Source organism: Mus musculus, chromosome 9, assembly GCF_000001635.26.
Source record: "Mus musculus strain C57BL/6J chromosome 9, GRCm38.p6 C57BL/6J".
NCBI lineage: Eukaryota > Metazoa > Chordata > Mammalia > Rodentia > Muridae > Mus > Mus musculus.
This window is the reverse complement of record NC_000075.6, coordinates 60,712,462-60,740,128: the sequence shown is the minus strand read 5'-3', so window position 1 is coordinate 60,740,128 and position 27,667 is coordinate 60,712,462. Positions and strand designations below refer to the sequence as shown.

Here is a 27,667-nt window from a genome sequence, read left to right as displayed (position 1 = left end):
TGCTGAATCCACAGTAACACGTGTGCCTGCGTCTCATGGATATGAATGGCAGGCAAAGCCATGTAGTGGGGCCAGTAAGATGCCTCCAAGAGTCAAATGCTTGTAAGATGCTTGCTCGTCAAGCCTTGATGAGCTGGGTTTGATCCCTGGAACTCACCAGTGGGAGAGACAGCTAACTGACTCCTGTAGCTCACAGCTATAACTCTTCTGACCTCCGTAAACATGCTCTATGGCTTGACCTGACTATACAAACATATATCTATCTCTCTCACACACACATGCAAAATAATAATAATAATAGTAAACATTTCATGCTAGCTTGGAGTAATAGTGCATATGAGACCTCCATAGACTAAGGTTTGAGTATTGGGAGTTTGAGGTCAGCCAATGCTACAGGGCAAGGCTGTCTCAGAAAATAGTACCACCACCATCACCACCTCCACCACCACCATCACCACCACCATCACCACCACCATCATCACCACCATCACCACCACTACCATCACCACCACCATCACCACCAGCAGCAGCAATCACAACAAAACAAACCCCAGAACCATCAACCTAGTTATTAAACCTTGGACAGATTAGTAATCTACATGGGGTCTTTTTTAAAAAATCTGGTAAAAAGCAGCACTAATACCTGAATCTTTTTTTTTTTTCACACGGTGATGGGATAATTTGAATGAGAAAGCATGGGAAGTTTTAATCAGCATCCCTGGCAAACAATCACCGCGCAATTGTTAACCAGCTCTAAATCCCCCAAATGGCCCATGGGTAAAGCCAACACTGGGATGTAGGCCAGGGATCTTTGGTGTTACACCAAGATGGCTTTTGTTGGTGACAGAAATTGAGCCCAGTGAGAAGGAAATGGAGCCCACTTTTAGGGAGGGCTGACTACAACCCACACACTAGCATGCAGCAAAGCGTGCTCCAAGGGTACCAGAAGGCTTTGGAAGCTTGTTACCCACCCCCAAGAATAAGAACGAGGAGTGTGGGGTCAGACTGGCTGACACAGGGTCCTGCAGCCTTGGCTGCCTCAGGGGTTCTCACACTAGTACAGATCATCTGCAGGGCTTTTCAAACTCTAGATATTGGGGTTAGGAAGATGACTCAGGAGTTCAGAGCACTTTTGCTCTTCTAGAGGACCCGAGTTCGGTTCCCAGCATCCATGCTGAGAAGCTCACAGCTGTAACTCTAGCTTCATTGGATCTGATGCCTATTCGGGCTTCCACAGGCACATGCGTGGCATACACTCACACAAGCACATACATGTAAATAATAATAATAAGAAGAAATCTTTAGAAACACACCTAGAATCCCTTCCCTGGGGCCTAGAAACTTTTATTTCTTGCAAGTTCTCAGGTGATGTCAAACACTGTTAGTCTGGAACGCTGTGGAGACAGCAGGAACTGTCTAAGCTGCCTGTTCAGCGAGACTCCTAGAGATGACAGACCTCCCAGGCTGCCAGAAGCCTCCAGGAGAGTCCGGGACTGCCCTGCAGGGACACCGTGAGCTAGAGAGAGGGAACATGTCCCCGTTGGGTTCTGTCTTGAAAAGGCATCTCTGTGACCTCAGATAAAGGACTTCCAGTGGGTGTTTTATTATTTATTCACTTGACAGGGAACAGACACACTCAGTCCTATGAGACACCATGCTATTGACTGTAGGATTTACCATAAAGCACATCTCCTTTGAGGTCTTAAGAGGAGCCCTTGCGCGGCCTGCCAAAGACAGCTCAGTCATTGTAAGAAAAAAACGGTCCGACACTACTAGATCTTTCCAGAGATCCTCTGTCCCACAGCCCTTCAGAGCCACCACACTAACACATGCCAAGCATTGACAGAACAGTGGCCTTGCTGAGAGCAACAGCCCCAGCCAGAAGACGATCCTAAACCCATGGCCCACCAGACAGTTTGTATACCTTACAAATATATAAATTAAGAGGTCTACATGGATACAAAAGCTTTCTAAGGGGACTGAACTCCATTCTCTGTCATGCTAGCTATTAGTGAGGATCTCGAAAACAAAGACGGTTTCCGATGGAGCTGGTATTAAAAAATAGAAGGCATTATACACAGGCTCTGCCTCTCTCATGTCCACCGTGGAAGCCCCTGGTGTTGTCGGGGCCTCTGGGCAGCCTCAGCACCCCCACAGGTAACCCATCTGCGGTCTGCATCCTCCGAGACAGCAGGGGACTCGCCCCTGGACTTTTCTCCTGAGTCCCCATCTCAGCCTGGCGTCGTCTGCGAACCCAGGGGCTGCCCGAGGGAGTGATGCTGCTGTCGGAAGAATAATCCATGCACTTTCGGAAGATCTCAGGGCTGGTGCTGAAGTTCAGTCTACCTTCTTCAGCCAGCGGGGATTTTCTGGAGACACCCTTGCGCTGTGCCAAGGGGCTGCTCCATGGGCTTGAGCACGGGGAGGCATTGGGGCTCAGAAAAATATTCTGGTGGCCCGAAGGGCTGAGCTTGTTGCTGGCCGCGTGCCGCCGGCCGGCCATGGGAGAGGTGGGATTGCTCTCAGGGTCAGAGGAGCTGTTGGCGGAAGACTCATCCCCCATGTACTGAAGTTCCTCCACTCTCTTGTTCAGGGATCTGCTTAGGTGGGTACCTGCTGTGGCCTCATCGTCATGGTTCTTATCTTTGAGGGGTTTCTTTTTGGGCGGCTTCATCCCAATCAGAACAGCCTTCATGTTCTCTTTGCTCTGAGATTCAGTGACCATGAATTCATGGGCTTTAATGGCCGCGTCCACCTCCTCGAACTCCACAATGGCGCACTCTTGGGTCCCCACCTGGCTGTAGCGGCTGCTGATCCTCCGGATGTCAGGGGGCAGCTCTCTCCCAGGTTTTAGGATCCGCACCGATGAGATGACGCCAAAAGTCCCAAAGAGCTTGAGCAGATGCTCCATCACCTTCTCCTGCACCCTTCCGTTCTTCTGGGGTGTGGCCAGGGCCCAGAGCTTAGGGGACAGGTGTAGGTCATAGACCAGCAGCATCTTGCTGGGGAGGTTCTCATTGGGGAACAGTGGCACAGGGGTGGTCCTCCTAACCTTCCGGTGGTCCTCGTTCAACTCCAGGGTGACTGAATACTTCAAGGCGTGTGCTGTGGTCCTCCAGTCCCGGGTGAGGTGTTTCACCTGAGGAACACAAAGCAGATCTGAATGGTATCTCCTCTCCTTGTCCACACTTGAACACGCAGTATCCTCCCTCCCTCCCTCCCTCCCTTCCTCACCTCTTCAGCACTGATGACTAAGCTCATCCCTGGTGTGGAAGACACTCAAATACCAGACAGAGAATGAAATGAAAAATTTCTCCAACCACTTCTTCAATGCTTTCTTTCCTTAAAGTTCTTTAACGTAAACTTTATTATGAAGATTGCAAAAAGAATTACAAACTGAAATTAGCCAGATCCCAAGTCTATGTATCTCAGTGAAGAGCTAGAATAGCCATTCTGAAGCTGTGACGTTTCACACTGAGTCTTCCAGCTTCAATATCAATTGAATTTTATGCAGTTACCCATCACCCAAAATGAAAACAATCCACAACAGAGTTAGTACTGGAAAGATTTTAGATTCTCTCTCTAATGCATGCCCGTCACCTGCACCTCAGTCTCTCCTCCTCCTAACACTCAGCTCTTCTCGCTCTCTTTTCTACACATTATCCTGCACTCACACGTGCATTTGTTTACATATACACATATGCTATTGGCTAGGTTCTGCATATGAGAAAGTGCTTTGCTTTCTGAGATCATGTGACTTCACTGAGCATTATGCATTCTAAGTCCATCCATTTTCCTGCAGATTTTGTGATTACATTTCTCTGTAGAGCTGAGTAGTAGTCACATACACATATGGTATATATAGGATATATTATATATTTCATAAATTTCATGCATATATGATCTTTCATTATCCATTCATCTGTTGATGGACAACCTGGGTTGATTCCAAGTCTTTGTTAGAGAGACTAAAACAATAGGAACAATAGCCTTGGTTTCTCTTCAGATGGTAAACATCTTTGCCTCTTTTTTGTTTGTTTGTTTTGTTTTATTTGTACATTTTGACAGCACTGGGAATTAACCTAGGGCATCGTGCACAGAAGGTAAGCACTCTACCAATGAGCTACAGCCTCAAACTCTGCCCAAGTTCACGGGTCAGATTCTGTAGTCCTAAAACAGTGGTTCTCAGCCTTCCTAATGTGAGACCCTTTAGTACATACAGTTCCTCGTGTTGTGGTAAGTCCCCAACTATAAAATTATTTCATGGCTACTTCATAACTATAATTTTGCTACTGCTATGAATCATAATGTGAGTATCTGATATGTAGGATGTCTGATATGCGATCCCCAAAGGGGTCATGACCCACAGGTTGAGAACTTCTGCTCTAAAAGTAGGCTGTTAAGTGCATAGACCCAAGTGTCACCTCCATCCCCCAGGAAGACTTGGATAATTATTTAGTCTCTCAGAACCCAGCCTTGTCTGGGTGCTAGAACTATTGAACCTGTCTACTTCATAGCACTGCAACAAGATGTAGCGAGGGTTTGGGGAGGTGGCTCAGTCGGAAAAGTGCTTGTCACACATGCACAAGGACCTCCAGTTCAACCCCCAGACCCCATGTGAAGAAGCCAGGCAGGATGGCTTGTGCCTGTAATCTCAGCAATGGGGAAGCAGAGACAGGCATTCTGGCCAGCCAGCCTTGACTACTTGGCTAGTTCTAGGCCAGGGAGGGACTCCGCTCAAAAGAACCAAGATGGTGGGCTTCTGAGAAATGCTTAAGCTTGATCTCTAGCTACTACATAAGTGCAGTGTGTGTGTGTGTGTGTGTGTGTGTGTGTGTGTGTGGTGTATGTGCAAAAAAATATAGAATACTCAATAACATTGTGCTATCACTGTTGCAAATGTATATGTCACAGTGAATTTGGGGCAGACCCGAGGACAGAATGTAGAATATCAGGCAAGCAGTCTTCCATGAGCTACAACCCCAGTCCAGATTTTTGTTTGTTTGTTTGTTGTTTTTGGTTTTGTTCATTTTGTTTTGAGATAGGCTTTTGCTCTATAGTCCAGGCTGGACTCAAACTCATGATCTCTCCAGTCTAGGCCTCCAAAGGCAGAGACTGTAGAGTGTCACCACTGAATGTGCTACTACTAAGGAAGGAGTTAGAGGATCTCACATTCTCCACTGCTGTGATTCACAGCAAAGAGGAGCCTTCCAAGGACCCTCCGTTTCTCTGTAATCTCTCCCAAGAGTCACAGGCACAGACACCACATGAAGAGGGGCTGGAGAGATAGCTCAGCGGTTAAGAGCACTGGCTGCTCTTCCAGAGGTCCTGAGTTCAATTCCCAGCAACCACATGGTGGCTCACAACCATCTGTAATGGGATCTGATGCCCTCTTCTGATGTGTCTGAAGACAGTAACAGTGTACACATATACATAAAATAAATAAATTTTTAAAAATCCCCTCCCATGATGGAAACTGCAAACAGACACTGCAGTATATGAAAAGCTATATTTATTTTATAAAACGGCAATTTTGCGGAGGCCCACTTCCAGTGAAGGATGTGCCAGGGACATGAGTCATCTCAAGAACTACTAGATATGGGTGGGGTGGGTAACCTGAGCCTGCAAGGGAAAATCACCCAGAGTCCTCTGAGGCTGGGCCCATGAGACTGATCTGCAGAGGAGCCAGGAACCCCCAGTGTGCCCAGGCCTCAAACAGAAAAGGCACAGAAAGCAAGATGGGAAAGCCTGCTACCCAGGCAGGTCAGGGAAACATCCAAAGAGCCCAGAGTCCTGACACACTGCTGGGAGTGTGTGCTCTGCCCATTCTAGTCTTGGCCTCTCATTCTTAGCATGAAGAAACCCCAGGACACCTACACAGAGTGATAGGACTAATCACTATGATACAGAGAAACAGGCCTGGGTAGATGGTTGGATTTCTAGTGAACAGTCAGCTAGCCAAAAATACAGAAGGGGTTGAGATGAATTTTGGTCACTGTAAACCACACGGTTTGTTGGAAAACCATGGCCTGATATGACAGAGCCACACCTTTCCTGCACGGCTCAGAAAGGAGCATGCAGGAGATGGCTGGAATCGGAGCAGGAAGCCTCTGGTGCCTTACTGGGAAGGGTAAGGACCGGGGAGGGCTATAGAGGACTGGAGAACACACAGAGGCAAGAGCCAGATCTCCTAAGAACCACTCCCTGGGCACTCCAGGTCTGTGTTTGTGATCTTTATGATGGTTTTCAGGTATCAGCCCAGAAAAGGAACAAGGGGACTAGAGAGATGGCCCAGTGGTTACTAGCACTAGTTGCTCTTGTAGGGGACTTGAATTTAATTCCCAGCACCCACATGATGGCTCCCAATAGTCTGTAACTCCAGTTGCAGGGGATCTGACGCCCTCTTCTGGACTTTGAGGGAACTGCATGCCCATGGTACATATACATACACTAACACACACATAAACTAAAATAAATTTTAAAAAATAAACAAGGGGGTTTGGCTTTGTGCAGCCTCCAGAACTTTATAAGGTCGTCAGGAACTCTATGGGGTGACTAACCATAATTGTCAACCTGAATGGATTGAGATTCTCTACAGAAACACATATTTGGATGTGTTTGCAAGGATGCTCCTGTGAAAGTTTAACTGTCAAGGGAAGATAATCTCTAACTGTAAGCAGTGCCATCTCATGGCTGGGGTCCCTGACAGAACAGAAAAGGGAAAGCAAGGCATGCCACAGCACACATCCTTCTCTGTGTCCTGACTGTGGGCACCATGTGACCAGCTGCCTTGCACTCCTGCTGCCCTGCTTTCCTCTCTTGTTGGGAGCCGCGCCCACATTCGCCGTTACAAGATGGCGCTGACAGCTGTGTTCTAAGTGGTAAACAAATAATCTGCGCATGTGCCGAGGGTGGTTCTCCACTCCATGTGCTCTGCCTTCCCCGTGACGTCAACTCGGCCGATGGGCTGCAGCCAATCAGGGAGTGACACGTCCTAGGCGAAGGAGAATTCTCCTTAATAGGGACGGGGTTTCGTTTTCTCTCTCTCTTGCTTCTTACACTCTTGCTCCTGAAGATGTAAGCAATAAAGTTTTGCCGCAGAAGATTCTGGTTTGCTGTGTTCTTCCTGGCCAGGCGTGAGAACGCGTTTAATAACAATTGGTGCCGAATTCCGGGACGAGAAAAAACTCGGGACGAGAGTTTACCATCACCGGCACAAGGAAGATCCCTCATTCCAGAACCAGAACTGCGGGTCGCGGTAATAAAGGTTCCCGTAAAGCAGACTGTTAAGAAGGATTCAACTGCATGAATTCAGAACTTTTCAGCTGGGGAACGAGAGTACCAGTGAGTATAGCTTTACGAGGTAAGCCTGGCCTTGAACTTTCTAAGGAAATTCAAGACAGTCTATCAGAAGTAAAGTGGAAAATAGCTTTATAAGGTATGTTTGGCCTTGAACTTTCTCTAGTGTTAGAAGCCCTTTTGTTCCTTTTCACATGTTATCAAGTGGTTAAGGCAGGGCGGATTCTAGATGAAATTCAGGACAATCTATCAGAAGTAAAGCGGGGAGAGAGAGTAGGAGCAAAGAGAAAATATGGTACACAAAATAAGCGTACAGGCCTTTCCACGGGTCTTGAACCTGAGGAAAAGTTTAGGTCAGGTAAGAATACCTGGGGAGAGATTAGAAGGAAGGAAAAGAAAAAAGAAAAGAAAAAAGATCGATTAGCGGAGGTCTCTAGGAGATACTCGTCACTAGATGAGCTCAGGAAGCCAGCTCTTAGTAGCTCTGAAGCAGATGAAGAATTCTCCTCTGAGGAAACAGACTGGGAGGAAGAAGCAGCTCATTATGAGAAAAAAGGGTACCAGCCAGGTAAAGTGCTAGCTAATCAGTTAAGGAAGCCAAAAGCGGCTGGCGAAGGCCAGTTTGCTGATTGGCCTCAGGGCAGTCGGCTTCAAGGTCCGCCCTATGCGGAGTCCCCGCCCTGCGTAGTGCGTCAGCCCTGCGCAGAGAGACAATGCGCAGAGAGGCAGTGCGCAGACTCATTCATTCCCAGAGAGGAACAAAGGAAAATACAACAGGCATTTCCAGTCTTTGAAGGAGCCGAGGGTGGGCGTGTCCACGCTCCGGTAGAATACTTACAAATTAAAGAACTCGCCGAGTCGGTCCGTAAATATGGAACCAATGCTAATTTTACCTTGGTGCAGTTAGACAGGCTCGCCGGCATGGCACTAACTCCTGCTGACTGGCAAACGGTTGTAAAAGCCGCTCTCCCTAGTATGGGCAAATATATGGAATGGAGAGCGCTTTGGCACGAAGCTGCACAAGCGCAGGCCCGAGCAAACGCAGCTGCTTTGACTCCAGAGCAGAGAGATTGGACTTTTGACTTGTTAACGGGTCAGGGAGCTTATTCTGCTGATCAAACAAACTACCATTGGGGAGCTTATGCCCAAGTTTCCTCCACGGCTATTAGGGCCTGGAAGGCGCTCTCCCGAGCAGGTGAAACCACTGGTCAATTAACAAAAGTTGTCCAGGGACCTCAGGAGTCCTTCTCAGATTTTGTGGCCAGAATGACAGAGGCAGCAGAGCGTATTTTTGGAGATTCAGAGCAAGCCGCGCCTCTGGTAGAACAGCTAATCTATGAGCAAGCCACAAAGGAGTGCCGAGCGGCCATAGCCCCAAGAAAGAACAAAGGCTTACAAGACTGGCTCAGGGTCTGTCGAGAGCTTGGGGGACCTCTCACCAATGCAGGCTTAGCAGCCGCCATCCTCCAATCTCAGAACCGCTCCATGAGCAGAAATAATCAGAGGACATGTTTTAACTGCGGAAAGCCTGGGCATTTTAAGAAAGATTGCAGAGCTCCAGATAAACAGGGAGGGACTCTCACTCTTTGCTCTAAGTGTGGCAAGGGTTATCATAGAGCTGACCAGTGTCGCTCTGTGAGGGATATAAAGGGCAGAATCCTTCCCCCACCTGATAGTCAATCAACTGATGTGCCAAAAAACGGGTCATCGGGCCCTCGGTCCCAGGGCCCTCAAAGATATGGGAACCGGTTTGTCAGGACCCAGGAAGCAGTCAGAGAGGCGACCCAGGAAGACCCACAAGGGTGGACCTGCGTGCCGCCTCCGACTTCCTATTAATGCCTCAAATGAGTATTCAGCCGGTGCCGGTGGAGCCTATACCATCCTTGCCCCTGGGAACCATGGGCCTTATTCTCGGCCGGGGTTCACTCACCTTGCAGGGCTTAGTAGTCCACCCTGGAGTTATAGATTGTCAACATTCCCCTGAAATACAGGTCCTGTGCTCAAGCCCTAAGGGCGTTTTTTCTATTAGTAAAGGAGATAGGATAGCTCAGCTGCTGCTCCTCCCTGATAATACCAGGGAAAAATCTGCAGGACCTGAGATAAAGAAAATGGGCTCCTCAGGAAATGATTCTGCCTATTTGGTTGTATCTTTAAATGATAGACCTAAGCTCCGCCTTAAGATTAATGGAAAAGAGTTTGAAGGCATCCTTGATACCGGAGCAGATAAAAGTATAATCTCTACACATTGGTGGCCCAAAGCATGGCCCACCACAGAGTCATCTCATTCATTACAGGGCCTAGGATATCAATCATGTCCCACTATAAGCTCCGTTGCCTTGACGTGGGAATCCTCTGAAGGACAGCAAGGGAAATTCATACCTTATGTGCTCCCACTCCCGGTTAACCTCTGGGGAAGGGATATTATGCAGCATTTGGGCCTTATTTTGTCCAATGAAAACGCCCCATCGGGAGGGTATTCAACTAAAGCAAAAAATATCATGGCAAAGATGGGTTATAAAGAAGGAAAAGGGTTAGGACATCAAGAACAGGGAAGGATAGAGCCCATCTCACCTAATGGAAACCAAGACAGACAGGGTCTGGGTTTTCCTTAGCGGCCATTGGGGCAGCACGACCCATACCATGGAAAACAGGGGACCCAGTGTGGGTTCCTCAATGGCACCTATCCTCTGAAAAACTAGAAGCTGTGATTCAACTGGTAGAGGAACAATTAAAACTAGGCCATATTGAACCCTCTACCTCACCTTGGAATACTCCAATTTTTGTAATTAAGAAAAAGTCAGGAAAGTGGAGACTGCTCCATGACCTCAGAGCCATTAATGAGCAAATGAACTTATTTGGCCCAGTACAGAGGGGTCTCCCTGTACTTTCCGCCTTACCACGTGGCTGGAATTTAATTATTATAGATATTAAAGATTGTTTCTTTTCTATACCTTTGTGTCCAAGAGATAGGCCCATATTTGCCTTTACCATCCCCTCTATTAATCACATGGAACCTGATAAGAGGTATCAATGGAAGGTCTTACCACAGGGAATGTCCAATAGTCCTACAATGTGCCAACTTTATGTACAAGAAGCTCTTTTGCCAGTGAGGGAACAATTCCCCTCTTTAATTTTGCTCCTTTACATGGATGACATCCTCCTGTGCCATAAAGACCTTACCATGCTACAAAAGGCATATCCTTTTCTACTTAAAACTTTAAGTCAGTGGGGTTTACAGATAGCCACAGAAAAGGTCCAAATTTCTGATACAGGACAATTCTTGGGCTCTGTGGTGTCCCCAGATAAGATTGTGCCCCAAAAGGTAGAGATAAGAAGAGATCACCTCCATACCTTAAATGATTTTCAAAAGCTGTTGGGAGATATTAATTGGCTCAGACCTTTTTTAAAGATTCCTTCCGCTGAGTTAAGGCCTTTGTTTGGTATTTTAGAAGGAGATCCTCATATCTCCTCCCCTAGGACTCTTACTCTAGCTGCTAACCAGGCCTTACAAAAAGTGGAAAAAGCCTTACAGAATGCACAATTACAACGTATTGAGGATTCGCAGCCTTTCAGTTTGTGTGTCTTTAAGACAGCACAATTGCCAACCGCAGTTTTGTGGCAGAATGGGCCATTGTTGTGGATCCATCCAAACGTATCCCCAGCTAAAATAATAGATTGGTATCCTGATGCAATTGCACAGCTTGCCCTTAAAGGTCTAAAAGCAGCAATCACCCACTTTGGGCGAAGTCCATATCTTTTAATTGTACCTTATACCGCTGCACAGGTTCAAACCTTGGCAGCCACATCTAATGATTGGGCAGTTTTAGTTACCTCCTTTTCAGGAAAAATAGATAACCATTATCCAAAGCATCCAATCTTACAGTTTGCCCAAAATCAATCTGTTGTGTTTCCACAAATAACAGTAAGAAACCCACTTAAAAATGGGATTGTGGTATATACTGATGGATCAAAAACTGGCATAGGTGCCTATGTGGCTAATGGTAAAGTGGTATCCAAACAGTATAATGAAATTTCACCTCAAGTGGTAGAATGTTTAGTGGTTTTAGAAGTTTTAAAAACCTTTTTAGAACCCCTTAATATTGTGTCAGATTCCTGTTATGTGGTTAATGCAGTAAATCTTTTAGAAGTGGCTGGAGTGATTAAGCCTTCCAGTAGAGTTGCCAATATTTTTCAGCAGATACAATTAGTTTTGTTATCTAGAAGATTTCCTGTTTATATTACTCATGTTAGAGCCCATTCAGGCCTACCTGGCCCCATGGCTCTGGGAAATGATTTGGCAGATAAGGCCACTAAAGTGATGGCTGCTGCCCTATCATCCCCGGTAGAGGCTGCAAGAAATTTTCATAACAATTTTCATGTGACGGCTGAAACATTACGCAGTCGTTTCTCCTTGACAAGAAAAGAAGCCCGTGACATTGTTACTCAATGTCAAAGCTGCTGTGAGTTCTTGCCAGTTCCTCATGTGGGAATTAACCCACGTGGTATTCGACCTCTACAGGTCTGGCAAATGGATGTTACACATGTTTCTTCCTTTGGAAAACTTCAATATCTCCATGTGTCCATTGACACATGTTCTGGCATCATGTTTGCTTCTCCGTTAACCGGAGAAAAGGCCTCACATGTGATTCAACATTGTCTTGAGGCATGGAGTGCTTGGGGGAAACCCAAACTCCTTAAGACTGATAATGGACCAGCTTATACGTCTCAAAAATTCCAGCAGTTCTGCCGTCAGATGGACGTAACCCACCTGACTGGACTTCCATACAACCCTCAAGGACAGGGTATTGTTGAGCGTGCGCATCGCACCCTCAAAACCTATCTTATAAAGCAAAAGAGGGGAATTGAAGAGATTTTACCCCGAGCACCAAGAGTGTCTGTGTCTATGGCACTCTTTACACTCAATTTTTTAAATATTGATGCTCATGGCCATACTGCGGCTGAACGTCATTGTTCAGAGCCAGATAGGCCCAATGAGATGGTTAAATGGAAAAATGTCCTTGATAATAAATGGTATGGCCCGGATCCTATCTTGATAAGATCCAGGGGAGCTGTCTGTGTTTTCCCACAGAATGAAGACAACCCATTTTGGATACCAGAAAGACTCACCCGAAAAATCCAGACTGACCAAGGGAATACTGATGTCCCTCGTCTTGGTGATGTCCAGGGCATCAATAATAAAGAGAGAGCAGCGTTGGGGGAGAATGTCGACATTTCCACTCCTAATGACGGTGATGTATAATGCTCAAGTATTCTCCTGCTTTTTTACCACTAACTGGGAACTGGGTTTGGCCTTAATTCAGACAGCCTTGGCTCTGTCTGGACAGGTCCAGACGACTGACACCATTAACACTTTGTCAGCCTCAGTGACTACAGTCATAGATAAACAGGCCTCAGCTAATGTCAAGATACAGGGAGGTCTCATGCTGGTTAATCAACGCATAGATCTTGTCCAGAAACAACTAGATGTATTATGACAAATAACTCAGCTGGGATGTGAACAAAAGTTTCCGGGATTGTGTGTTATTTCCATTCAGTATGTTAAATTTACTAGGGCAGCTAATTTGTCAAAAAGTCTTTTTCAGTATATGTTACAGAATTGGATGGCTGAATTTGAACAGATCCTTCGGGAATTGAGACTTCAGGTCAACTCCACGCGCTTGGACCTGTCCCTGACCAAAGGATTACCCAATTGGATCTCCTCAGCATTTTCTTTCTTTAAAAAATGGGTGGGATTAATATTATTTGGAGATACACTTTGCTGTGGATTAGTGTTGCTTCTTTGATTGGTCTGTAAGCTTAAGGCCCAAACTAGGAGAGACAAGGTGGTTATTGCCCAGGCGCTTGCAGGACTAGAACATGGAGCTTCCCCTGATATATCTATGCTTAGGCAATAGGTCGCTGGCCACTCAGCTCTTACATCTCACGAGGCTAGTCTCATTGCACGGGATAGAGTGAGTGTGCTTCAGCAGCCCGAGAGAGTTGCACGGCTAAGCACTGCAGTAGAAAGGCTCTGCGGCATATATGAGCCTATTCTAGGGAGACATGTCATCTTTCAAGAAGGTTGAGTGTCCAAGTGTCCTTCTCTCCAGGCAAAACGACACGGGAGCAGGTCAGGGTTGCTCTGGGTAAAAGCCTGTGAGCCTAAGAGCTAATCCTGTACATGGCTCCTTTACCTACACACTGGGGATTTGACCTCTATCTCCACTCTCATTAATATGGGTGGCCTATTTGCTCTTATTAAAAGGAAAGGGGGAGATGTTGGGAGCCGCGCCCACATTCGCCGTTACAAGATGGCGCTGACAGCTGTGTTCTAAGTGGTAAACAAATAATCTGCGCATGTGCCGAGGGTGGTTCTCCACTCCATGTGCTCTGCCTTCCCCGTGACGTCAACTCGGCCGATGGGCTGCAGCCAATCAGGGAGTGACACGTCCTAGGCGAAGGAGAATTCTCCTTAATAGGGACGGGGTTTCGTTTTCTCTCTCTCTTGCTTCTTACACTCTTGCTCCTGAAGATGTAAGCAATAAAGTTTTGCCGCAGAAGATTCTGGTTTGCTGTGTTCTTCCTGGCCGGGCGTGAGAACGCGTTTAATAACACTCTCTGTGATGGGGTGCGCCCCCAACTGTGACCCAAGAATTTGTCACAGTGATGAGAAAAGGAACTACAGCTTTGCAATCTCCCTGTGTTGGCTCCTTCTGCTGATAGGCTCTCCTTGTGATGGGCAGGAAACCTTCAGGAAGGAAAGGAGTCTCTGCTCTGAGTTAGTGGGTGTGGACTTGGGCTTGCAGCTGGTTTTGAAGAGAACGCTCCCGCATGTATCTGTGAGATACACCCAGCTAAGAAAGAGAAAACCAGAGTGTCCCTTGAAGCCCTTGGGGAGCACAGGAGGGGGGCTGTGCAGAGGATCCCGCTGGTTTTTTATTTAAGGATTCCCCAACCCTGGAAATACTTTTCATACTAGAGCTTGTTCTTTGGACATGAAATATTCCTTCTCTTTTATACCTTGTAGACTCCTATTCATCTTCTAAGACCATATCCCAATGCTACCACTCCAAGAAGGCATTTCAGTTCTCTAGAAAGATCCATTGCTCTGATCAGCTCCTCCCCAGATATCTTTATGTCTCCATCAATCCATTTGTGGTAACCCTGGAACATTTCATGGCTCTCTTATCTTTCATTGGGCTGCAAATGTTTCAAGGAAAGATAGAAAGCCATATTCCTTTTGTGTCTCATGTATGTAACACAACACTTGTCAAATACAAAGAATAATATGTCTGGCAAATGAATAAATGAAAAAGAGTCCAAGATGATGGCAGAGTATACCAAGGAGCCAGGCAGAGCTCCAAGGTGCAGAACTTTTCTCCAATGCTTTCTGATAAAGTGCACAGACATCCTGGCCAGGACCCGCTCCCTGCATGGGCCCGCACCTTACATAAGCTGTTATACAACAAGCTGTGTGGTGGTTTTCCATTCTAGTAACTGCGCCTTGCCCAGGAGATAGAGTTATTATTCCAAGTGGTTAGTCAGTCCTTTGAGGGCACGGAGTTTAGGGTCCAAGTTCTACATCTGTCTACAGCAGGGACATTCAGCCTCCTGCTTGGCTGCCATGACCCCTTAGCATCTATCACTCTGGTACACAGAGTTCTCCTTGGTATTACCCAGAGCAGAGCTTGCTGGAGTCGAAGAGAAAGCTCCCGTCACAGGGTTCTGTGTGTTCTCCCCCATCCCATACTGACTCGACTTGGCAAGTGGAAAGCTTGAGTGAGTGTCATAGGATTCTAGACCAACAGGCATCTCTTGAGGCCTCCAGGACTCCCCCTGTCTTGGTGTAGCACGCTCGGGGCACCCACGTGCCTGGCAAGAGGACCCAAACTTTACTGAGAACAAGTCACAGCAGTTCTTAATAGCCACCAGCTGATATTGGTCCTAGCACTCACAACCCTTTACTGAGCAAACAAGTATATTCTCAATAATGCTTTCATATCCTGCTCACACATGTGTGCATACACGAATGTGTGTGTGTGTGTGTTATAATATGTATGCATATATGAGGACCAGATGTTAACCTTGGGTGCCATTCCTCACAGGATCCGTCTACCTTGCTATTAATTTGTCTATATTTAAGACAGGGCTTCTCACTGGCATAGAGCTCACTCAGTAGACTAATCTGGAATGACACACATGGGACCAAGCTTGCTTTTTTTGTGAGTTCTGGAGATCAAATGTTGGTCCTCATGTTTCCTTGGTAAACACTTCAGTGACTGAGCTAGCTCTCTAGCTCCACTAAACCCCCACTCTTGATTCTGTGTGTGTGTGTGTGCGTGTGTTTCAGACCTCATATTTAATTGAAAATTTGCTAGGCAGGCAGCCTATGGTAGGGGGTGGGGGTACAAATCAAAAGACCACACCCCCGAGATGCCCCCCCCCCAGTGGCCTCTGAGAAGTCAGCCTCACCTTCTTGAAGGAGGTGAGCAGCTTGACGCTCACGTAGCCCAGCTTGTTCCTCCGCACGTGCTTCAGCAGGAAGGCGTCCTTCTCCAGGTTCTCGTCCGAAAAGTAGAACTCAATCTGATCCACCAGCTTCCTGATGAGCTCCTCGTCCGGGGGCCTCCACTCAGGCTCCAGGTCCTCGCGATCGTTCTCGCCCCCACTTGTCGTGGCACTACTGTAGCCAGAGGGGGACAGCGAGTTAGCTGTGGGCTGAACTGTCACCCTGTAAATCCATCTAGTGAAACCTCGGGCCCTCAGTGCCCAGAACATGGCCTTATCTGGAGTCACTCACGATGGATGTCAATGTAAAGATGTCAATGTAAGGACCGTAGAGTAGGATGACCCCACCCCTGATCCCATGCAGATGAGGTCTTCATAAAATCGAGAACTTGGACACACAGAGACACAGACAGGGAAATGGCTACTCAGGGTGTAGGTATAGAAACCAAGGGGACAAGCCTGGCAGATCCTTCCCCAGGGACATGCTAGGAAGCAGGCCCCTGCCCCATCTCTTCTTTCTCCCCCCATTTCTGAATATATATATTCTCCAAGCATCTATCTTTGAGTGTACACGGGATATTATCCAGACTGGACCCCTCATTTCAGACTTAACAAGACAATGCATCTCTGTTGTTATACACCATCTACTGGGCACTTGGTTGCCATAGCAACCCTTGGAAACTAAACTGGTCATTTCTGAATTGGCTTTCTCAAAGTTGGTTGGCCATATGACCAATGGCTCAATTGGTAGAACGTCTGCCACACAAATATGGGAACCTGAGTTCAGAGCCTTAGCACGTGGGTAAAAAGCCAGCAGATGGCAGTGCCTGTCTCTAATCCTAACGTTGGGGAAGCAGAGACAGAAAGATGCCTGGGGTTGTTGGCCAGCAAGGCTCGCCAAATTGGTGAGCCTCGGGTTCAAAGAGAAGCTCTACCTCAAGAAATAAGGTGGAGAACAACTGAGGAGGATGACAGTGTTGACTGCTGGCCTCCACATACATGAACCTGCACATGTGTACATACAAACATGCCTGCACAAAAATGACTAATAAAAAGGGAATTGGAAAAATAGTTACACTATCTGCTGAGATTCTGAGTCACTCAGATGCTAGCGAGACACACTAACTCCGAAATGACATACGCGGTTCCCATCTTCCCACCCCATCTTCCCATCTCCAGATGTGATTTTTTAGAAGACAGTGAAGCAGAGTGTCTGACTCTCAGGGCCTGTTCTGGCACCCTGATCTTTCCAAGGCCAGCTGTGCCAGAGATACTCCACACTTGTTCAAAAGAAAAAATTGATCTGTTATCTGATTGGGGGAAAGTCTCTCCCTTCATGATTATGCAGTCACAGACACTGAGGGTCCCAGTTGAAATGAGACCCAACGTACTCAAGGATAGATGCTTGGAGGATGTGAACATTTAGAAATAGGAGGGGAAAGAAGAGACAGAACCAGCAGATAGGTGGGGATGAGTCCAGAGAGAGAAAGTCACCTGTGCACACAGGGCAGAGGCTATGGAGAAGGTGGGTGATGCTGTTCAATTTTGTAGTGAGGTACAAGAGCACCAAATGGGACACAGGAGCCCAGGTAAACACACTCTGGCTGGGTGTCCCTGGAGGGGCATTGTACAGGGGACCTTGCTGGACCCCATCTTCTGAGGCCCATGGGAAGTGGGAGATGGGAGACGTAGTGAGATGCAGAGAAGCAGCAGACACAGCTGGCCTTGGGAAAGCCCAGGGCTTCAGGCTAGGTCCTGTGAAACAGAGGCTCGTTCACTGCCTTCTTTCCACTTCACTTTGTTTAAATGAGTTTATCTTCGACTGGGAATCAGCCACTCCAGTGTGGGAGAACTTCCTGGTCTGCCCTGTCTCTGTGTGAGCCATTTGTAGTAAGTTCTATCATTTGCCAATGTACTAGAGTCCATCTAAAACTCTCCACTGGCCCCATCACACATGGCATCCTAGCCCCTGCTAACTGGCATCAGAATCCTTGGGTGGTTGTCATCATCTTCTGATGTAGTGTCTGGGCATCCCATTATAAAATGAGAACTTTGGGTCACTTACATCCCATGGCCTTTTCTTCCAATGTTAGCACTCTTATTTTACTGTTGGTTTCTACTAGCCCTCTGTCTGTCTGTTGGGCCATTTGCAGACAGAGTCTCATGCAGTTCAGGCTAGCCTTGAGCTCACTATGTAGCCGAGGCTTACCTCGAGCTCACTATGTAGCCGAGGCTTACCTCGATCTCCTGAGCCTCTTGCTTCCACCTCCCATGGAATGGGAGTACAGATGTGCACCACCACACCCAGTTTACATCTTGCTGGGGACCAAGCCCAGGGCTTTACATGTGCTAGGTAAGTACTCCAGCAGGAGAGCCACATCCTGCATCTGCTTGCTTTTGAGAGTATATTTAAGATGGCTCTTTCTTTTGTTGGAATCGTTTCCATCACTGCTCACTATATAGACATGTGCTGTATCACCCCATCATACTGTCTCTCTTCTGATTCCCAATCCTCCATCTATGATTGGAAGAACTTCTACTCCATTTTGACAAAGCTCATCACCACACTCTATGCTGCGAAATATCCCAAGTACTGTCTAAAGATAGATATGAACTTTGAAAGTCAACCTGTTTTATTAGTGTGACTCTGTAGACACATTCCCTGCAGGTCAATGTTATTTGCTAAGATAGTATTCAACTACTGGATAGGTGTCAAAGCTAGGGTCTTGGGCATACTAGACAAGCACTCTGCCACAGGGCTACACACCCATCCCTTTTGAGACAGTTTTTTTTTTGTTTGTTTGTTTTTAAACAAGTCATACAGTAGAGCAGAGACTAGCCTTGATATCACGGTGTAGTTCAGGCTGGCCTTAGACTCTCCAGAGCTTAGTGTCCCCACCTTACATGTGGTGGGATTACAGATATGCTTGCACCACCATGTTCTGCTAAGACTACTTATTTTATGAATGTGTTCTGATAGTTACGTGACCATTGAAACTGATCTTCTGTGCGTATTCTTTCTTGTGTGCCCTCTGTCTTTGTCTTCAATTTCCATGCTAGGGGGTGTCACTAAGACCATTAAACGGTTAGTGGCTATTCACTTAGTACCTAAAAAAATCAGTTTTGATCCTCCAAACTGTATAGAGCTTTCTTCGCATGTGACTGTGCATGTGGTGTATGTTCATATGCATATGGGTACACATGTATGTGCTGGGTTGATCGGTGGGCCGCCATGACTGTGGGTGTTGGGGGATCTTTATGCTTGTACAGCAAATGCATTACCCACTGAGTTATCTCCCCAGCCCCAAGATGTTCCCTTTTGAGAGCACCCTGTTTTCATTTGGTGGATGTAGTAGCGCTCAGTGTACCGACTGGAGCTCTGACTTTTAAGACACCACCACCACCTCTGTACTCTGTATTGCCTGTTCTAATGCATTTCCCTGCTATTGCTTCGCTTCAAGGGACCAATAAATGGTTTTCCTTTTTTTTTCTTTTTTGTTTAAAATTTCAATAAGCTTATTTTAGAATCACTTTAGAGTTATGGAAAAGTTATTGAAATAGCACAGTGAGTTCCATATGCCTCAGTACAAACTTATTCATTATTAATGTCTCCCATTATTACAGTACACTTCTTAAGGAGATGCCAATTATGCAGCATCATTAGCTGAAGTACATAGCTTGTTTAGACTCCTTTGATTTCCCCCTAAAGGATCTCACCCAGGATTCCACACTACCTGCACTATATCTCCCAAGGCTCCTCTTGGTGGTGACTTTCTCCAGCTGTCCTTACCTTTGAGGACCTTGACAGTGTTGAAATATATGCTGTGGAATGTCTTGCCTTTGAGGTTTCTCTGATTGCCTCCACCATGGTTATTCTAAGGCAGGGCATCTGGGGAGGAGGACCCTAGAGGTAAACTTCCATCCTCCCTACATCATACCAGGATACAGTTAGCAACTGTTGCTGTGTGCCCATCAGGTCTCTCCACTGGGAAATCACTCCTTCCCCTTGGAAGACTGCAGAATCCCTCGCCCACTCTTCAGGAGGGAGTTTAAGCTCCATACTATTCATCTGAGAGGAGAGGGAGCTGATAATTTGCTGAGTGGGCTACGTGGACTCCCCTGCAGCTCTCTACCCATATTGCTTTTCTTCCTATTTGGCTCTAGACACGTAATGGGGGCAGGCTTCAATTCAGGGCAAACAGAGACCCATCTGGCTGAGCCTTCCACCCAAAGTAGAGAGGTTTTGCCCTGAAGCTCCCAGTTCCCCCTTAGCCTCCCCAGAATCCTGCGGTACAGTCAACTCCTTCAGAAGACAGCCTTGTTTCTTTGCTCCTGCTTGGCAGTGCCTGTCGTGTTGCCAGAGTCTCTTTGCTGGTAGGCAGAGGCTGGAAAATAGGTCTAAAGGGAAAATGTAAATTCAATTACCTTTCGGATATCACATCTCTTTTTTATTCCTGTATTTTCATGTCTTTCCCACCCAGAGCCTTGCTATGGTTGTATCTTCTCACCTCCTACCTCCTCCTGTACTGTATTTTGGGCTCCAGCCTCCTCCACACAATTGCCACATTGCATATTGTGAAGAAGGCATTGTAATATGCAGCTGTTGTACTTTAACATTATTACTACTAATTGCAGCAGGGTTTCCACTGCAAGCCTACAGTGCTTAGCTCCGTATTCCGATGCACTTAGAACCTGACTGTCTCCATCTTGCAAACTGATTTCTGGTGACTTCCTTCAAGGCCCGTTGCTCCAAGCGAATAGAAAGACCCCATGGTGCAAACTTTCTTACCTCAAACCTTTGCTCCTGCTATTCCTGATTCCTTGAACAGCATGTCCCGCTCTTGGCCCTGTATCTCAAAAGCGACTCTCCAGGAAGGAGCTCGCCACTCCTCGCTAAGGCTTGTCTATACTGTATCATAGCTCCTCATGTACGCATCTCACTAGCACCCTGAATCCTAAGTCGAAGGTAGGATTCATACTGGCTTCTCGTATTCTGGTACCATTTAAAAGGTTTGCACATAGTAGAGTTTTTACACATTGTGTATACTGTAAATAAAATAGGTGTTGTGATGGTATTTTTTTAAAGATTTATTTATTATTATATCTAAGTACACTGTAGCTGTCTTCAGATGCACCAGAAGAGGGCGTCAGATCTCATAACGGATGGTTGTGAGCCACCATGTGGTTGCTGGGATTTGAACTCAGGAGTCAAGATTATCATTTTAAAAAAAAAATAAAGGAAGTAAATACCAAAAATCTGTTATGTTCAAACTGAATTATTATACAAATTTATCTTAAAAAGCAGACCTGTGCCTGGAGAGGCCTGGGAAGTGATGGTGCCCGGGAAGAAACAAGCACTTTTTATTTTCAGCCTTGGTTTCTAAATGCTTTCTTACTAGTGTTTCAAAAGACCATGGATTCCTGTGGAAATGGCTAAATTCCATGACTGGAGTAGGAAAAGTACAAATTATGAAGTTTCCAAAAGTGAGGTTGTGCTCAAAACCAAGTAGACATGTTCCCAGAGGGTGCGCTGACGGCAGCATGGAGGGGTGTTCCCAGCTACATGACAGACTCTCAAGCATCCAAAATAACTGTAACTAATTATAACAAAAATAGGTAAAAATCCACGAGGAAAAGTTCACGTTTGAGAAAAGGCCCACATTTCAAAGGTGAGATAATTAAATATTTCTTCTTTCCTCACTGGGAGAAACACTTGGTCAATCCAGATGAGAAGGCAAAGCTCTTTTCCAAAGGAGAGCGGTTAGAGAGGTGGCTCAGTGGTTAGGATCAACAAGCTCATACCTGTTAACTCCAGGTCTGTGTATCTGGTGCCCTCTTCTGGCCCTAATAGGTACTGTCTGTACATGGGGCACAGGCAGGCATACGTGCAAGCAAAACATGTAAGATGTGAAACAAAATTTCAAATTTAAAGCAAATATCTCCCATTAAAAGAAAAAAAAGCCTGTGATTTGATGTCCCTGGTGCTGAAGTTCACATGTGTTTAGGGAAGACTGAGAACCAATGCTTCTTAAACTCACCCCAGAAAGTTGGATAGAATGAAATATTTGCAAATCCATTTCACAAGTGTTACTCTGTTATTAAAGCCAGACAGGGGCATTACAAAGAAGGAAGTTACAGTCCAATACCCCTGAGGAGCACAGATGCAAATAGATTTCAACAATACACTAAAAGGATGATTATCCAGCCAGCCATCAGAGAGTCGACCTGCAGTCCCAGCTACTTGGGAGGCTCAGGCGAGGAAACAGAACACACACACCTAAGAGTTTATTAGCCTGAGTGACATACTGAGACTCCATCCCCTAAAACTACAACAATAAACAAAAACAAAGGGACTGGGCCTGAAGAGACAGCCCAGCGGCCCACAGCACGAACTTCTCTCGCACAAGACCAGCGTTCAGTTCCCAGCACCCACGTCAGGCAGCTCACAGCCACATGTAACTCCAGCTCCAGGGGCATCCGATGCCTTCCGCTGGCATCCAAGGAAACTTGCGTGCCCATATGTACATAATTAATATACTTTTAAAATTGTTATTTAGAGTAAACAAAATTTCATCCATCATACTCTAACAGGAATTTTCCCCGGAGGGCAAGGCTGGCACAACGTATGCAAATCAAAACACTGTGATATATCACATTGATAAACGAGGGACAGGAAGACCGCAAAGACAGATCTGTATGATGGAGAAACACCCTTAACCAATTGTGTCACTTGAGGTGAGGTAATGGAGTGTCACGAAGAGCCTATGGAATACTCTTGCCAAAATGTTTAGTCCAAATTCAATTAACCCCTTAACCTCTAACTGCCACATCAACAGGAAGTCTACGGCACACAGGGATAGGTTAATGGAACTATGAAAACTGATCTAAACATGAAACATCTGAAAAAAATGTCTCGCCTTACATTCTTCAAATATTAAAAGCATTAGAAAGGAAGATGTTAAGAATGCTCCAGATCAGGGCTTTTTAAACTTCCCCCCTAGCAACACCTTTTGATATGAATTTTTATATGGCCTCAGATAGAGAGGCATATAAACTAAATATTTATTGATGACAAATAATAAATTTTACTTTAAAATAGCTCCTTGGTAATAATTTTTAAATTTTATTTCATGCCCATGGGTAGTTTGCTTGGGTGTATGTATGCTCTGCACCATCTGCATGCAGAGCCAGAGGCTGCCCTGGAACTGGAGTTACAGACGGTTGTGAGCTCTATGTGGGTGCTGGGAATCAAGTCCAAGTCCTCTGGAAAAGCGGCTGGTGCTCTTAACCGCGGAGCCATTTCTCCAACTCTCTAACTTTATCGTTTATTAAAGACAAAACAAATGGGCACAGCACTAGATGCCACGATTGCTGTGATGTAAGGTGCGAAGCCTAGGCTGATATTTGGCACTGCAGCATGGAGGACATCTCCCACATTTTTCCAAGGATGACTAATATTTAGATGAATAGTTTTTCATTGCCATTGCTGGCAACAGGGCCTTGCCATGAATATATAATGCAAAGTGTCAGAAAAACGTCTAGAGCCATTTCACAACCGACTGGAAGTTCTGTGTCAATGCCAAGCCAAAACTCATTTAACAATATTTTTGTGAAGCTAAAGTCAGGAACCGAGTGAGTGATTTTTTAAAATCAACCAATCAATTAATCAATCAATCAATAGAGTCTTTGCTGCTCTTCTAGAGGACCTGAGTTAGATTCTCAGCACCCATTTTGGGCCGCTTACAACCACTGGCAAGCCCAGTACCAGGGGATTGGACACCATCTCTGGTCTCAGTGGGCACTGGTACTCATCTACAATTCACATACATAAATAAAAATAAGATGTTAAAATTAAACAATTAAAAAATAAATTAATTTTATATACACCAAGGAATAGCTAACTAGGAAAATGTAGAGAGTCCATGTTTTCCATAATTAAACCATTATGTTTCTCTGAGTGCAGAAAACTTTGCACACAGCAGAAACAAGGTGATCTGTATCATTGTAACTCAAATCTGAGGTGAGCGGTTTGGGGCAGCATTTGCTGGCACTGGGTGGGGTGGCAGTATGCACCTGGCAAAATGTGCACCCTATGCTCAGAACTAAGGCTGCCGAGCAGTCACGGCCTGGGTGAGCATTGCCAGAAACACCTCACATTCTCTGTACACTTAACTTAATTTCTGCTCATTGTTTGTTCAGAAGCCTTTCATTGTTGTTAAAGTGTTCAGCACACGGCTGCATTTGGGGAGTGATGCCCTCTTCTGGTCTCCATGGGCACCTGCATGTTCACCCTGCCCCCACGAGGGTCTGGCTCAGCTGTTGACTTTACAAGGTCATCATTTTTAAGATGCTGAACTCTCTATTAAAAGATTTTTCTGAAACAGCACAATAGGCAAACTCTGCCTGACCCGACTGCCTGCTGGTCTGAGGATAAGAAACAGCTGTAGAAGATGACTGTGGGATTTTGAACATGGAACTTGACTGTTGAGACAATCTGGGACGTTCTATTAGGGAGTCAGTGCTCGTCTTCTGAGTTGGCAAAGGTAGTGTTAACAGCTTCCCAGGGAACATCCTTGTTAAGAATTACAAGATGAAGCACTTCAGGCGTGACTCTGTGTACAACATACCTTCACATGGTTTGGGCAAAACCATACACATCATATCCATCTAATAAATACAACAAAACAACAACAGTAACTGTTCATTGATTTCTTGTTCCCAGGGTATAAGCCAGGTATTGGACTGGGTACTATGGGTGTGAAATGGGCTAAGACAAAGCTCCTGCCTTCCAGAGTCTCACTGTCTCACAGGTGGGGGCGGGGCACACTGCTTTTCACACTATAAAGTGAGTGTACTCATCCCACACACATCTACAAGATGCCCATCCATTCTGGTGCTGCCCAGGAGCTGCAGGCACAGGGACCTCGGAGGGAGGTGTGACTGCAGACTTAGGACTGTGAAAGTGCTAGCCCTAAGATGCAGAGTACCGAAACAACACAGAGGCCGGGACCAACCTAGCTCACTCAGGGAGGGGCACAGGCAATGTGGGGAAGGTGAAGTTTGCAAGGCTGACTGGAAACCCAATGGAGAATAGAAACGTGGGAGGGCAGAAGGACGAAGACACACACCCCTTCCCCGCTGCCGTGCTCCGTGGGACAGTGCCCCGGGAGCATGAAATGAGACAGAAGGCAGCCATGGGCTGAGGGCATGAGGTAGGTGGGTGTTACATCTTAGACAGATTTAGGAACTGGAGCGCCTTCTTCAGGCACTGGGAGCTGAGAACACTCAGACAGGGTAGCTGCTGCCTCACCAGGCTGGGCCCAAAGAGGGGGCAGCATTATCCATTCCGCGGTTGGATCCCTTAGGCCCTAGGGGTCTGCCCACGAGGCTCTGGCAGCGCCACTAATCTGAAGCATCACTGGGATTTTCAGGGGCCCATTCTGTGCTAGAAGGCAACCCAAACTGTCCCATGATCCTTGAGTTGCTGGAGCTGAGAGTGACAAAGGATGGCCCTGGAGTGACCTGTGGGGGATGAGGCAGAAGGCTCTGAGGATCAGTGTCTCCTAGGACTCCGTAGAGATTCTTTCTTGGACCAAGAAATAAGTAGGGCCTTCACCTTGGCTATTTAGCTTCTGGCTGTCGTCTCACAGGTAAACGAAGTCATAAGGCGAGCAACCTGCAGGTATTTTGCGTGACCTCTGGAGTTAATCTGGCTCTGCAGCTGTCTTTATCTGCTCATCATTTTTGCGCTTGGCATAGAGAGAGCTTTTCGTGCACAGGGTGCCAGGACGTTGGCTGTGTCACCATGCCTGTCCTGAACTCTGAGACTGGCCTTTTGTCCTACAACAGCTGCCTCTGCTGATCTGGCCTGAAATGGCATGTTCTTGACCCTTTTAACCAAGGTCCGGTCTCCTTTAACTAGGGATGGGGCAGCCCCTTGGCTGTGGCCCAGTATGCTCCCGTACTGGAATTGAGCTTCCAGCGATAGAGAGGCACTTCTATCATTCCTGTTCACAGCCTCTCAGAGGAGCACTCTTACCAAAGGACTCTTAGCAGCCCCTAGAATCTGCTAGTGCCATTGCTGTATCTCTTTTTTCTCATCAGTTCCATATGGGATTGCTTTTTAACAGCAATAAGAAATCTGTGGTTGTGAAGGGCCTAGACATTAGTGATGCGTGTCTGGCTGAGAAGAAAGCTCATTGCCCAGGGGCAAGGTCAGACTGGTGCTATACCCACTATAAGTCACTCATCATTGAGCAGTGAAGGAGCCAGCCCCAGGTACAGAAGGTAGGCAAGCAGGCAGGCAGAAACAGGAACCCCCAGGCAGAGGGAGGGGAAGCAGCAAGGCCCTAGGCCATCTCAACTGAGGATAGGAGAGCTCTCTCCACTAGGAAACGATCCTTTCCTGAATGCCCCCATCTGCATGTGTCAACTGTGCCTGGCCTGTGACACCTAGAAGCCAAGTGAAGCCACTGGAATGATGAGCAGAGCAGGTGATGATGGTGATGAAGGCTCCTTAGGATCCCTGGCATCCGGAGGAGGAGGCCCAGCCTCATGGGGGAACTCCAGGCTAGGTCAAGTGTCTGGTGGGGTGCATCCACCGAGGGGGGCGTCTCCTTCAGAAGTAGGGATGGCATGGAGAAAATGGCTCATGCTAATCTCCCTTTTTGGATCCCAGAGCAACCCTCTGCCCCAAATCCAGGTCCCTCAGATCCCCACCCCCATCCTTGGAAGCCTTGTCAATCAAGAATCAAAACCTGCTGAGGGCTGGGACACACAGATTGTTCCCCAAAGCGGGTTCTGACTCAGTCTGCAGCCTCCGTGTCGGGGGGGTTGAGTCAACCCCTGTGCCCTGGTGAGTTGTCGCGCACAGGAGCCCCGGGTACCCCTCGCCAGGCCCGAGCCACCGAGCCTACCTGTGCCCGCGGCTCGGCTCCTCCTCGCTGGCGCTGCCCCAGCCGGGACTGAGGTACCGGGCTGGGTCCCCCGCTGCCCGCGCCGAGGTCCCCTCGTCCTCCTCCTCCAGATCCTCCAGATCCTCAGCCTCCTGGATGGCGACACGGATCTGCACCGTGGTCTCGGGCCCAGGCAGAGTCTGTTCGCCGAGCTGGGCCATGGTTGGCAGGGTCTCCGTGTCGCGAGGCCAGGCCAGCCGGCAGCCCTCGATAGCGACGATCGCGCGTGGGCGGCGCGCGCGCGGCAGAGACTCGGCCCCGGGGAGGGACGGGGGTCGCGATCCGCCCCACGCCGCACGGCGGGCACCGCCCTGAGCACTCGCTCAGGGACTACTCCCCCGCGCTCCACAGGCCTGTCCCGGGGTAAAACCCAGACCAGGTCCCTCCCTGCGTCCCTGTCTGGTGGCGCCCCAGCCCCACAGCTCCCTCCTCCCCACCCGGCGCAGAGACGCAGCTCTGCTGGCTTCTGGCTTTGGGCTGGACTAGCGGAGACAGGCACAAGTCAACAGCTCCCAGGCTTGTCTCCCTGACAAACCCGCCAAGGTGAGAGAAAGCACAAGCTCTACCGTTAGCTCCTCTGGCATAGAAGCTTATAAGGTTAGGGTGAGTCTTAGCAGGTCAAGAGCTTGGCTCCTCCGTGTCCTGTCTCCTAAACAACACCAAATATACCTGGCACCTGTTCTAACAGCAAATTGTCAGGCCCCGCACAAACCGCCTGAATCAGGAGCTGCATCTTAAAGGAGCCCTCAATGATGTTAGAGCATTCTAAGTTTCAAACTGAATTGAGGTAGTGTTGAGACAGCACTTAAGTATTTATTGGGTGAATGAAGTGACTATTTAAATGCCAGGATGCTCTAAAGCCCAGCTACACTTCCACACTTAGCTTTAAGATGAGTTCCAGCTCT

At 47.2% G+C, this 27,667-nt stretch overlaps 1 protein-coding gene across 1 annotated transcript; it reads right to left on the bottom strand.

Moving 5' to 3' along the window:
- Nucleotides 1-1,327: 1,327 nt before the first annotated feature.
- Larp6 (La ribonucleoprotein domain family, member 6) lies at nucleotides 1,328-27,008 on the bottom strand. The gene is made up of 3 exons (NM_026235.4): nucleotides 26,724-27,008; nucleotides 15,772-15,982; nucleotides 1,328-3,139 (listed from the first exon to the last, which is right to left on the bottom strand). The coding sequence occupies exons 1-3, from the start codon at nucleotides 26,921-26,923 to the stop codon at nucleotides 2,072-2,074; spliced, it is 1,479 nt and encodes a 492-aa protein (NP_080511.2). The 5' UTR covers nucleotides 26,924-27,008; the 3' UTR covers nucleotides 1,328-2,071.
- Nucleotides 27,009-27,667: the final 659 nt, after the last annotated feature.

What these genes read in the sequence shown, in the direction of transcription:
- Larp6 (NM_026235.4), bottom strand. Translation starts at nt 26,923, where the DNA reads ATGGCCCAGCTCGGCGAACAGACTCTGCCTGGGCCCGAGACCACGGTG. An exon ending in GAGCCGAGCCGCGGGCACAG is followed by an intron (nt 15,983 to 26,723) that starts GTAGGCTCGGTG and finishes CTCTGGCTACAG; the next exon opens with TAGTGCCACGACAAGTGGGG. An exon ending in TGCTCACCTCCTTCAAGAAG is followed by an intron (nt 3,140 to 15,771) that starts GTGAGGCTGACT and finishes TGTGTTCCTCAG; the next exon opens with GTGAAACACCTCACCCGGGA.